Raw genomic sequence first — 13,909 nt, 5'->3', positions numbered from 1 at the left:
GGATGAGAGATGATATTGATCCCTTATGCTCCATTGTATAAGCATGGTCTCCAGGACTGTAGGCATGTCTGAGGAGCTCTCACTCCCCATGTGCTGCTGCTATGTAGTCGGGTGCAGACAATTTTTCTTATTGCTTTAAGGAGGTTTTTGAACTACAACTCCCAGCAGGCAGTTATCAGGGATGGAAGCGGCCTGTGGTTGCTGAACAGACTCCAATGTTACTTTGTAACCTCTGCTGCTCTGTGATTAGTAACCACTAGGATCACAGCAATGATATCACTGTTTCCCAGTATCTGGCGTTCTGCCCAGGACCAAGATGGAGGGCAGCGGCGCCACACGTGAGCACATAAACACCTCCTCCTTGTAGCAATGGCTGATTCCGGAGCAACAGATTGGAAGCCGGATGTTGCCTATCGATGAGCTCTGGGATGGATTGGCGCGGACTGCTGGATGTGCTAAGCAGCGACAAGAGGGAAGGCCAAGATGGCGGCAAGAGTGAGAGCGCGGAAGGGGCCGTGCGGCTAATCGTGAGGAAAGCGCCGAGACCGTGGCTCCTGAGTGTGTGATGGGAGCGGGATAAATCGGGATGTGTGAGAGCTACTCGCGCTCGCTGCTACGGGTGTCGGTGGCGCAGATCTGCCAAGCCCTGGGCTGGGACTCCGTGCAGGTCACCGCCTGCGACCTGCTCACCGATGTCCTGCACAGGTACCTGCAGCAGCTGTGCCGGGGAGCCCACCGCTACTCCGAGCTGTGTGAGTATCTGCCGCACACGTACTACTGCTTACTAGTGTTTACATCCTACTACTGCTACATGTGTACTGTGCTTACATCCTACTACTGCTACATGTGTACTGTGCTTACATTCTACTACTGCTACATGTGTACTGTGCTTACATCCTACTACTGCTACATGTGTACTGTGCTTACATCCTACTACTGCTACATGTGTACTGTGCTTACATCCTACTACTGCTACATGGGTACTGTGCTTACATCCTACTACTGCTACATGTGTACTGTGCTTACATCCTACTACTGCTACATGTGTACTGTGCTTATATCCTACTACTACTGCTACATGGGTACTGTGCTTACATCCTACTACTACTGCTACATGTGTACTGTGCTTATATCCTACTACTGCTACATGTGTACTGTGCTTACATCCTACTACTGCTACATGTGTACTGTGCTTACATCCTACTACTGCTACATGTGTACTGTGCTTATATCCTACTACTACTGCTACATGGGTACTGTGCTTACATCCTACTACTACTGCTACATGGGTACTGTGCTTACATCCTACTACTGCTACATGTGTACTGTGCTTATATCCTACTACTGCTACATGGGTACTGTGCTTACATCCTACTACTACTGCTACATGGGTACTGTGCTTACATCCTACTACTACTGCTACATGGGTACTGTGCTTACATCCTACTACTACTGCTACATGGGTACTGTGCTTACATCCTACTACTACTGCTACATGGGTACTGTGCTTACATCCTACTACTACTGCTACATGGGTACTGTGCTTACATCCTACTACTACTGCTACATGGGTACTGTGCTTACATCCTACTACTACTGCTACATGGGTACTGTGCTTACATCCTACTACTACTGCTACATGGGTACTGTGCTTACATCCTACTACTACTGCTACATGGGTACTGTGCTAACATCCTACTACTACTGCTACATGGGTACTGTGCTAACATCCTACTACTACTGCTACATGGGTACTGTGCTTACATCCTACTACTACTGCTACATGGGTACTGTGCTTACATCCTACTACTACTGCTACATGGGTACTGTGCTTACATCCTACTACTACTGCTACATGGGTACTGTGCTTACATCCTACTACTACTGCTACATGGGTACTGTGCTTACATCCTACTACTACTGCTACATGGGTACTGTGCTTACATCCTACTACTACTGCTACATGGGTACTGTGCTTACATCCTACTACTACTGCTACATGGGTACTGTGCTTACATCCTACTACTACTGCTACATGGGTACTGTGCTTACATCCTACTACTACTGCTACATGGGTACTGTGCTTACATCCTACTACTACTGCTACATGGGTACTGTGCTTACATCCTACTACTACTGCTACATGGGTACTGTGCTTACATCCTACTACTACTGCTACATGGGTACTGTGCTTACATCCTACTACTACTGCTACATGGGTACTGTGCTTACATCCTACTACTACTGCTACATGGGTACTGTGCTTACATCCTACTACTACTGCTACATGGGTACTGTGCTTACATCCTACTACTACTGCTACATGGGTACTGTGCTTACATCCTACTACTACTGCTACATGGGTACTGTGCTTACATCCTACTACTACTGCTACATGGGTACTGTGCTTACATCCTACTACTACTGCTACATGGGTACTGTGCTTACATCCTACTACTACTGCTACATGGGTACTGTGCTTACATCCTACTACTACTGCTACATGGGTACTGTGCTTACATCCTACTACTACTGCTACATGGGTACTGTGCTTACATCCTACTACTACTGCTACATGGGTACTGTGCTTACATCCTACTACTACTGCTACATGGGTACTGTGCTTACATCCTACTACTACTGCTACATGGGTACTGTGCTTACATCCTACTACTACTGCTACATGGGTACTGTGCTTACATCCTACTACTACTGCTACATGGGTACTGTGCTTACATCCTACTACTACTGCTACATGGGTACTGTGCTTACATCCTACTACTACTGCTACATGGGTACTGTGCTTACATCCTACTACTACTGCTACATGGGTACTGTGCTTACATCCTACTACTACTGCTACATGGGTACTGTGCTTACATCCTACTACTACTGCTACATGGGTACTGTGCTTACATCCTACTACTACTGCTACATGGGTACTGTGCTTACATCCTACTACTACTGCTACATGGGTACTGTGCTTACATCCTACTACTACTGCTACATGGGTACTGTGCTTACATCCTACTACTACTGCTACATGGGTACTGTGCTTACATCCTACTACTACTGCTACATGGGTACTGTGCTTACATCCTACTACTACTGCTACATGGGTACTGTGCTTACATCCTACTACTACTGCTACATGGGTACTGTGCTTACATCCTACTACTACTGCTACATGGGTACTGTGCTTACATCCTACTACTACTGCTACATGGGTACTGTGCTTACATCCTACTACTACTGCTACATGGGTACTGTGCTTACATCCTACTACTACTGCTACATGGGTACTGTGCTTACATCCTACTACTACTGCTACATGGGTACTGTGCTTACATCCTACTACTACTGCTACATGGGTACTGTGCTTACATCCTACTACTACTGCTACATGGGTACTGTGCTTACATCCTACTACTACTGCTACATGGGTACTGTGCTTACATCCTACTACTACTGCTACATGGGTACTGTGCTTACATCCTACTACTACTGCTACATGGGTACTGTGCTTACATCCTACTACTACTGCTACATGGGTACTGTGCTTACATCCTACTACTACTGCTACATGGGTACTGTGCTTACATCCTACTACTACTGCTACATGGGTACTGTGCTTACATCCTACTACTACTGCTACATGGGTACTGTGCTTACATCCTACTACTACTGCTACATGGGTACTGTGCTTACATCCTACTACTACTGCTACATGGGTACTGTGCTTACATCCTACTACTACTGCTACATGGGTACTGTGCTTACATCCTACTACTACTGCTACATGGGTACTGTGCTTACATCCTACTACTACTGCTACATGGGTACTGTGCTTACATCCTACTACTACTGCTACATGGGTACTGTGCTTACATCCTACTACTACTGCTACATGGGTACTGTGCTTACATCCTACTACTACTGCTACATGGGTACTGTGCTTACATCCTACTACTACTGCTACATGGGTACTGTGCTTACATCCTACTACTACTGCTACATGGGTACTGTGCTTACATCCTACTACTACTGCTACATGGGTACTGTGCTTACATCCTACTACTACTGCTACATGGGTACTGTGCTTACATCCTACTACTACTGCTACATGGGTACTGTGCTTACATCCTACTACTACTGCTACATGGGTACTGTGCTTACATCCTACTACTACTGCTACATGGGTACTGTGCTTACATCCTACTACTACTGCTACATGGGTACTGTGCTTACATCCTACTACTACTGCTACATGGGTACTGTGCTTACATCCTACTACTACTGCTACATGGGTACTGTGCTTACATCCTACTACTACTGCTACATGGGTACTGTGCTTACATCCTACTACTACTGCTACATGGGTACTGTGCTTACATCCTACTACTACTGCTACATGGGTACTGTGCTTACATCCTACTACTACTGCTACATGGGTACTGTGCTTACATCCTACTACTACTGCTACATGGGTACTGTGCTTACATCCTACTACTACTGCTACATGGGTACTGTGCTTACATCCTACTACTACTGCTACATGGGTACTGTGCTTACATCCTACTACTACTGCTACATGGGTACTGTGCTTACATCCTACTACTACTGCTACATGGGTACTGTGCTTACATCCTACTACTACTGCTACATGGGTACTGTGCTTACATCCTACTACTACTGCTACATGGGTACTGTGCTTACATCCTACTACTACTGCTACATGGGTACTGTGCTTACATCCTACTACTACTGCTACATGGGTACTGTGCTTACATCCTACTACTACTGCTACATGGGTACTGTGCTTACATCCTACTACTACTGCTACATGGGTACTGTGCTTACATCCTACTACTACTGCTACATGGGTACTGTGCTTACATCCTACTACTACTGCTACATGGGTACTGTGCTTACATCCTACTACTACTGCTACATGGGTACTGTGCTTACATCCTACTACTACTGCTACATGGGTACTGTGCTTACATCCTACTACTACTGCTACATGGGTACTGTGCTTACATCCTACTACTACTGCTACATGGGTACTGTGCTTACATCCTACTACTACTGCTACATGGGTACTGTGCTTACATCCTACTACTACTGCTACATGGGTACTGTGCTTACATCCTACTACTACTGCTACATGGGTACTGTGCTTACATCCTACTACTACTGCTACATGGGTACTGTGCTTACATCCTACTACTACTGCTACATGGGTACTGTGCTTACATCCTACTACTACTGCTACATGGGTACTGTGCTTACATCCTACTACTACTGCTACATGGGTACTGTGCTTACATCCTACTACTACTGCTACATGGGTACTGTGCTTACATCCTACTACTACTGCTACATGGGTACTGTGCTTACATCCTACTACTACTGCTACATGGGTACTGTGCTTACATCCTACTACTACTGCTACATGGGTACTGTGCTTACATCCTACTACTACTGCTACATGGGTACTGTGCTTACATCCTACTACTACTGCTACATGGGTACTGTGCTTACATCCTACTACTACTGCTACATGGGTACTGTGCTTACATCCTACTACTACTGCTACATGGGTACTGTGCTTACATCCTACTACTACTGCTACATGGGTACTGTGCTTACATCCTACTACTACTGCTACATGGGTACTGTGCTTACATCCTACTACTACTGCTACATGGGTACTGTGCTTACATCCTACTACTACTGCTACATGGGTACTGTGCTTACATCCTACTACTACTGCTACATGGGTACTGTGCTTACATCCTACTACTACTGCTACATGGGTACTGTGCTTACATCCTACTACTACTGCTACATGGGTACTGTGCTTACATCCTACTACTACTGCTACATGGGTACTGTGCTTACATCCTACTACTACTGCTACATGGGTACTGTGCTTACATCCTACTACTACTGCTACATGGGTACTGTGCTTACATCCTACTACTACTGCTACATGGGTACTGTGCTTACATCCTACTACTACTGCTACATGGGTACTGTGCTTACATCCTACTACTACTGCTACATGGGTACTGTGCTTACATCCTACTACTACTGCTACATGGGTACTGTGCTTACATCCTACTACTACTGCTACATGGGTACTGTGCTTACATCCTACTACTACTGCTACATGGGTACTGTGCTTACATCCTACTACTACTGCTACATGGGTACTGTGCTTACATCCTACTACTACTGCTACATGGGTACTGTGCTTACATCCTACTACTACTGCTACATGGGTACTGTGCTTACATCCTACTACTACTGCTACATGGGTACTGTGCTTACATCCTACTACTACTGCTACATGGGTACTGTGCTTACATCCTACTACTACTGCTACATGGGTACTGTGCTTACATCCTACTACTACTGCTACATGGGTACTGTGCTTACATCCTACTACTACTGCTACATGGGTACTGTGCTTACATCCTACTACTACTGCTACATGGGTACTGTGCTTACATCCTACTACTACTGCTACATGGGTACTGTGCTTACATCCTACTACTACTGCTACATGGGTACTGTGCTTACATCCTACTACTACTGCTACATGGGTACTGTGCTTACATCCTACTACTACTGCTACATGGGTACTGTGCTTACATCCTACTACTACTGCTACATGGGTACTGTGCTTACATCCTACTACTACTGCTACATGGGTACTGTGCTTACATCCTACTACTACTGCTACATGGGTACTGTGCTTACATCCTACTACTACTGCTACATGGGTACTGTGCTTACATCCTACTACTACTGCTACATGGGTACTGTGCTTACATCCTACTACTACTGCTACATGGGTACTGTGCTTACATCCTACTACTACTGCTACATGGGTACTGTGCTTACATCCTACTACTACTGCTACATGGGTACTGTGCTTACATCCTACTACTACTGCTACATGGGTACTGTGCTTACATCCTACTACTACTGCTACATGGGTACTGTGCTTACATCCTACTACTACTGCTACATGGGTACTGTGCTTACATCCTACTACTACTGCTACATGGGTACTGTGCTTACATCCTACTACTACTGCTACATGGGTACTGTGCTTACATCCTACTACTACTGCTACATGGGTACTGTGCTTACATCCTACTACTACTGCTACATGGGTACTGTGCTTACATCCTACTACTACTGCTACATGGGTACTGTGCTTACATCCTACTACTACTGCTACATGGGTACTGTGCTTACATCCTACTACTACTGCTACATGGGTACTGTGCTTACATCCTACTACTACTGCTACATGGGTACTGTGCTTACATCCTACTACTACTGCTACATGGGTACTGTGCTTACATCCTACTACTACTGCTACATGGGTACTGTGCTTACATCCTACTACTACTGCTACATGGGTACTGTGCTTACATCCTACTACTACTGCTACATGGGTACTGTGCTTACATCCTACTACTACTGCTACATGGGTACTGTGCTTACATCCTACTGCTACTGCTACATGGGTACTGTGCTTACATCCTACTGCTACTGCTACATGGGTACTGTGCTTACATCCTACTGCTACTGCTACATGGGTACTGTGCTTACATCCTACTGCTACTGCTACATGGGTACTGTGCTTACATCCTACTGCTACTGCTACATGGGTACTGTGCTTACATCCTACTGCTACTGCTACATGGGTACTGTGCTTACATCCTACTGCTACATGGGTACTGTGCTTACATCCTACTGCTACTGCTACATGGGTACTGTGCTTACATCCTACTGCTACGTGGGTACTGTGCTTACATCCTACTGCTACGTGGGTACTGTGCTTACATCCTACTGCTACGTGGGTACTGTGCTTACATCCTACTGCTACGTGGGTACTGTGCTTACATCCTACTGCTACGTGGGTACTGTGCTTACATCCTACTGCTACGTGGGTACTGTGCTTACATCCTACTGCTACGTGGGTACTGTGCTTACATCCTACTGCTACGTGGGTACTGTGCTTACATCCTACTGCTACGTGGGTACTGTGCTTACATCCTACTGCTACGTGGGTACTGTGCTTACATCCTACTGCTACGTGGGTACTGTGCTTACATCCTACTGCTACGTGGGTACTGTGCTTACATCCTACTGCTACGTGGGTACTGTGCTTACATCCTACTGCTACGTGGGTACTGTGCTTACATCCTACTGCTACGTGGGTACTGTGCTTACATCCTACTGCTACGTGGGTACTGTGCTTACATCCTACTGCTACGTGGGTACTGTGCTTACATCCTACTGCTACGTGGGTACTGTGCTTACATCCTACTGCTACGTGGGTACTGTGCTTACATCCTACTGCTACGTGGGTACTGTGCTTACATCCTACTGCTACGTGGGTACTGTGCTTACATCCTACTGCTACGTGGGTACTGTGCTTACATCCTACTGCTACGTGGGTACTGTGCTTACATCCTACTGCTACGTGGGTACTGTGCTTACATCCTACTGCTACGTGGGTACTGTGCTTACATCCTACTGCTACGTGGGTACTGTGCTTACATCCTACTGCTACGTGGGTACTGTGCTTACATCCTACTGCTACGTGGGTACTGTGCTTACATCCTACTGCTACGTGGGTACTGTGCTTACATCCTACTGCTACGTGGGTACTGTGCTTACATCCTACTGCTACGTGGGTACTGTGCTTACATCCTACTGCTACGTGGGTACTGTGCTTACATCCTACTGCTACGTGGGTACTGTGCTTACATCCTACTGCTACGTGGGTACTGTGCTTACATCCTACTGCTACGTGGGTACTGTGCTTACATCCTACTGCTACGTGGGTACTGTGCTTACATCCTACTGCTACGTGGGTACTGTGCTTACATCCTACTGCTACGTGGGTACTGTGCTTACATCCTACTGCTACGTGGGTACTGTGCTTACATCCTACTGCTACGTGGGTACTGTGCTTACATCCTACTGCTACGTGGGTACTGTGCTTACATCCTACTGCTACGTGGGTACTGTGCTTACATCCTACTGCTACGTGGGTACTGTGCTTACATCCTACTGCTACGTGGGTACTGTGCTTACATCCTACTGCTACGTGGGTACTGTGCTTACATCCTACTGCTACGTGGGTACTGTGCTTACATCCTACTGCTACGTGGGTACTGTGCTTACATCCTACTGCTACGTGGGTACTGTGCTTACATCCTACTGCTACGTGGGTACTGTGCTTACATCCTACTGCTACGTGGGTACTGTGCTTACATCCTACTGCTACGTGGGTACTGTGCTTACATCCTACTGCTACGTGGGTACTGTGCTTACATCCTACTGCTACGTGGGTACTGTGCTTACATCCTACTGCTAGGTGGGTACTGTGCTTACATCCTACTACTACTGCTAGATGGGTACTGTGCTTACATCCTACTACTGGTGCTGATGGTACTTTCTAACTGATGGGAGTTTGTGGAGGTTCCTTGAAGCTTCTACTCTAGACTGGAGTGTCCAGATGGATTACAAGGCAAGGGCAAGATTGTGACTTTGTAACTAAGGACTATTGCTGATTGTCATGATACCCGTGGTACTTTGCATCAGACGTACAAGGTCATGGTGAGAGTGTGAGCAGATGAGCTATAACAAGGCAAGGGTCTTCTATCATTGTCACTGATGTATATTGTTGTTAGTCATATGGGCTTGGGCATCCTCCTGTATCACAAGGTCCATATAGAGGTGCAGTGCTTATGGTACATGGGATTTGTGCACATTCTGAGACTGAGTAACTTGTGGCTAGGTTGCTCTATGGACTGATTTATCAAAAGTAATCACTTGATACAACAGTCACCATGACACATGAGTCTAGTGACTTGTGTTTTATAGCTAAAGTGCTATGTCATGTGCCACTTGTACTAAACCCCACTGTAACCATTTTTTGTTCTTCATACGTGTGTCCTTGGAACATGGCACTAGCCATGGGTTACTGAGGGCACCTAGGATACCTCTTCTCTCTGATTGAGAGGTTTCTACACTATAGAATACTGGAACATTTCTTTGACTTCTATTGGACTTCTGTAACCCGGGAGTCGCACTTTAAGTAGGCCCTGGGAACTCGTCCCCCATTGTGTAAATAGCTGGGGTCTCTTATCCTCCATAAATGTCATTAAACTGAATCAATAAAATACGATGAAGCAGCACTCCTCAAGCAATATATTTTATTTTACCAGTGTTCATCCCTTCAATGATGGCATTATCAAGCTGCATGTGCTGAAATATTTTTTTTGCTTTGCTTTTTATATTTGCTTTTATGTACAAGCTTTGCAAAATGTTCAATGTTTAGAATTTCACTGCAGATTTCTAAACAACATTACCTGTTGTTTGGAGGCTGGTTTATCTTCAGTGGATTGTCCACAATGTACTCCATCCAGAGAGTCCTCCTCGAGCAAGCTTACCCTTCAGAAATGTTTGGAGGTGAAATAAATGTATTGCATCTCCTGTCTGCAATGCAGGCTCATGCTTCTGATGGGGACTGCAAGAGTCATTACTGTCCCTACTTGGCTTCCATCTATAAGAGATGTGGGATGCTCCCCCTGGTCCCTTTCACTTCCACCAATATTACATCACACTGTAGGTATCATTTCCCAACCATGCTAGGGCTTTCTCCTATTCTTCCCCTGGCTTCATCCTTCCTTCTGACCAGAGGGCTCATGCACATGAATTTGGCGACATGTCGGCCGCACACGTTGTCTGCCTTCGCTGTAACCGTGCACAGCAAAATATACGGCCTCTCTATGGAGAGGCTAAGCTGAGTGGAAATTGAGCTGATCTGTAATAAATCCCATTGATACCAATGCAATTTTTGATGTCACCCGTTATCCGTTTTTGGACGGCAAAAATGAGTTTGAAGTAATTTTTTAAAAAAAATCTGATTCATAACGGATGACAGGAAGTTATCTTTTATTGAAGGCAATAAGGACAAATAGTGTTCATTTTTTTATGTGAAGGAATAGACAAAGATAGGCAGAAATAGTTAATGTATAGATAAATGTGAGGTATAGAAAGAAAGATGGGTAGACAGAAATGAGACGTCTAGAGGTGGATAGACAGATATAGAAGCTATAGATAGATATATTGAAAGTGAAAGTAAAGTGGCTCTCACTGTAACTTACACTCATCTGTTATGTTAAGTTTTATTTATTAAACATTCATTATCTTTTTGTGAGGGAGGAAAATAAACTTAAATCCTGAGGGAAGTGTGAACTTGGCTTTACGCGTCTGTTATTCAAAATAAGAAAACATTTGTGTTTTTTCCCTATAAATAACAGAAATGAGCTATGGGTGGTTGGACACTGGGCATCTGTGTTGTGGTTTCAGTTCTTCGGTTTCTATTCAGACTATTCTTTCCCCAATGGAACAGATCAGCTAAAAGGCTGCGCACTTAGAGGGTCCTCCTGTATTCCTTATTTACACCCTGGGCCACTCCTTTACACTATATCCCTGTAGTTCTAGCAGGCTTCCTTTGCTAGGCACATAGCATGTTGTGCTGTACAACTCTTTTTCTTATTGGAGATAATATATAATGGTCACCATGCTCACCCCTCTCTGTGTAGGCACCTCCATTATTTGTGCATTACTGGGAACTCCTTGTGCTTCTGTTGGTGCTGTGCTGCAGCAGCGGTGGACGCCAAGTGATGCTGCACACAATAGTGTAGTGAAGGCCACAGTGACGTGGTTAGTGGACTTATACAATTTGATTAAAATGAAACCAAGAAACTTGAGTTTGTTTTGCAAATATAGCCTTTTTTAGTAATGTTTTTTCTTATTCTCTCCATTTTGGTTCACATAGCATAAGACATTGAATGTGATGGCAGCAGAACTCCACTTTTGTCATAATTCATGTGCGTTTTTGCCTCATGAATTTTTCATTGCACTCTAAAATGCATTACAGACGTATCATGTGAGCACGACCTAGGGTCCCTTTCACAATGCATGTGTGGGGACAAAGGCAAAAAAAGGGCGCTATGGCAGTGGTACGGTGCCACACGCTCTATCTTTCCATGTCTATCGCTATGTAAGGGAGTGCTTGCACCTCCTTCAGCGCACTGCAGTGTGCTTGCCCAGGCTATGGCCGGGTAAACACAACGCTGTGTGAAAGTAACTTTAGATGTACCTGGACACAATACATTTTCACAATTCACATGTACATTGAAACAATAGTTTTCCTTTCACTTCATACATTACGTGCAGTGATTTTCTACATTTCTGGTCTCTGCTGCACTTTCTATACATTACATGTAGCATATCTTTTCCTGACCAGCAGCCACTTACAGATGTGAATACTTGCCCAAGTTACTTACCCGAGTTACTTATCTGAGGGCATGTGCTTATTTCCTCTTTTGAAGGAGTGAAATTGCATGTATAGGTGTTTGAGCCTGATGGGGATTTGGATATGTTGGGCAGCAGCGTATGTTCATACAGTCTGATGCATCCTCCTGTCCTACCCTGAAAGCGGGAGGAGCGAACAGCAGCAGCCACTGATTGGCTGCAGCTGATGTTCAGATTAATTCCCCTGTCGATGTCCTGTCCTTGTATGGACAGAAGCCACCAGAGCGTACACTCAGCAGAGGCCAGAAATGGAGCCCACACAGTTGCATTTTCTCACAGACTCGGATGGCCTCCACTGTCCATCTACGCTGATCTCCAGCAGGATGGAAAGGTGTGCCTTGCTTCATCTTGCCATCCTGTATTCTCTGCAGGATAAGGCAGTTATAAGTTTATGGACCCGTTTAGTCTATACGCCAGGAGCTGCACTGTTGGGGTCCTGCTGTATTCATTATTTACACCCTGGGACACTCATGTATGCTAGCCCTGCAGTTATAGCAGGCTTCATTACGTAGGTACAAAGCATGCTTGTCCATATGTGAACATAGCGTTTCCTGCCATTTAAACTACACATATCCAAAAAAACTAGATGTGAATGTAGCCTTCTCCCTTTATTTATGTTTCTTGATTTTGATTCCATCAGATTGATTTGGCTTTTGTGTTCCAGATGGAAGGACAGACCCTGTTCTGGATGATGTAGGACAAGCCTTTAAACTAATGGGGGTGAACATCCATGAACTGGAAGACTACATTCATAATATTGAACCAGTCACCTTCCCACATCAGATCCCGTCCTTTCCTGTTACCAAGAACAATGTGCTACAGTTTCCCCCTCCTGGAAGCAAAGATGTTGAAGACCGGAAGGAATATATACCAGACTATTTGCCCCTCATCGTCTCTTCACAAGAAGGTATTGTGTGTGTGTGTGTGTGATAGCCCTTATAATACAGCTGCAGATATTCTCAGGTGTCATGGATACATGACAGATCACTTGTCTGTCATCTGGGACCACCTTCACTTTACTCTATAAAGCCCTTAATACTGTAAAGGCCTTTGGAATTGCTCTTTTTGCTCCCTGGGAATCTCAAACTATAATTTTAAGCAAATTGTCATTCATATGAATATTCTTTACTTGAAGATGTTGTATCACAATATGACTAGTTTGAAAAGAGATTTACAGAGTTTAGATGCAAATATATATTTGGGTGACTTTTTTTTTTCTCCTCCTAACAAGTTGTAATGTCTACTAAAATTGTCTCAACACAAATCCAAGTATTCCAGGGTTTTCTCTGCCCTGTATCACTGGTACCCCTCTGTCCCTGACAGCTGATGGTGATGCAGATCATTGGGTGGTTCCATGTCCTGCAGATGGTGGGACTGCCCCCTCTTTCGCAGCTTTCCCCATGGCATAATATATGATGCCTAGAAATGAGCACTCAGGTTTTCAGTACACACAGGGCCCACCCTCGTATTCATGTTTGCCATGCACCAC

General features: G+C 44.9%; 1 protein-coding gene across 3 annotated transcripts in view; it reads left to right on the top strand.

The window, feature by feature from the left end:
* Positions 1-376: 376 nt before the first annotated feature.
* Positions 377-13,909, top strand: part of TAF3 (TATA-box binding protein associated factor 3) — a 60,662-nt gene continuing 47,129 nt past the window's right edge. For 2 of the 3 annotated variants that reach the window (XM_072147413.1, XM_072147414.1), the window contains exons 1-2: positions 377-752; positions 13,085-13,327. In XM_072147413.1, the coding sequence (XP_072003514.1) occupies positions 587-752; positions 13,085-13,327 (409 nt within the window). In that variant the 5' untranslated portion in view covers positions 377-586. The remainder of the gene's footprint in view (positions 753-13,084; positions 13,328-13,909) is intronic. The other variant, XM_072147412.1, reaches the window with a different exon arrangement.

Source organism: Engystomops pustulosus, chromosome 4 (assembly GCF_040894005.1).
Source record: "Engystomops pustulosus chromosome 4, aEngPut4.maternal, whole genome shotgun sequence".
In the NCBI taxonomy this organism is placed as follows: domain Eukaryota; kingdom Metazoa; phylum Chordata; class Amphibia; order Anura; family Leptodactylidae; genus Engystomops; species Engystomops pustulosus.
The sequence above is the reverse complement of the archived record's forward strand: the minus strand, read 5'-3'. Positions and strand labels throughout refer to the sequence as shown.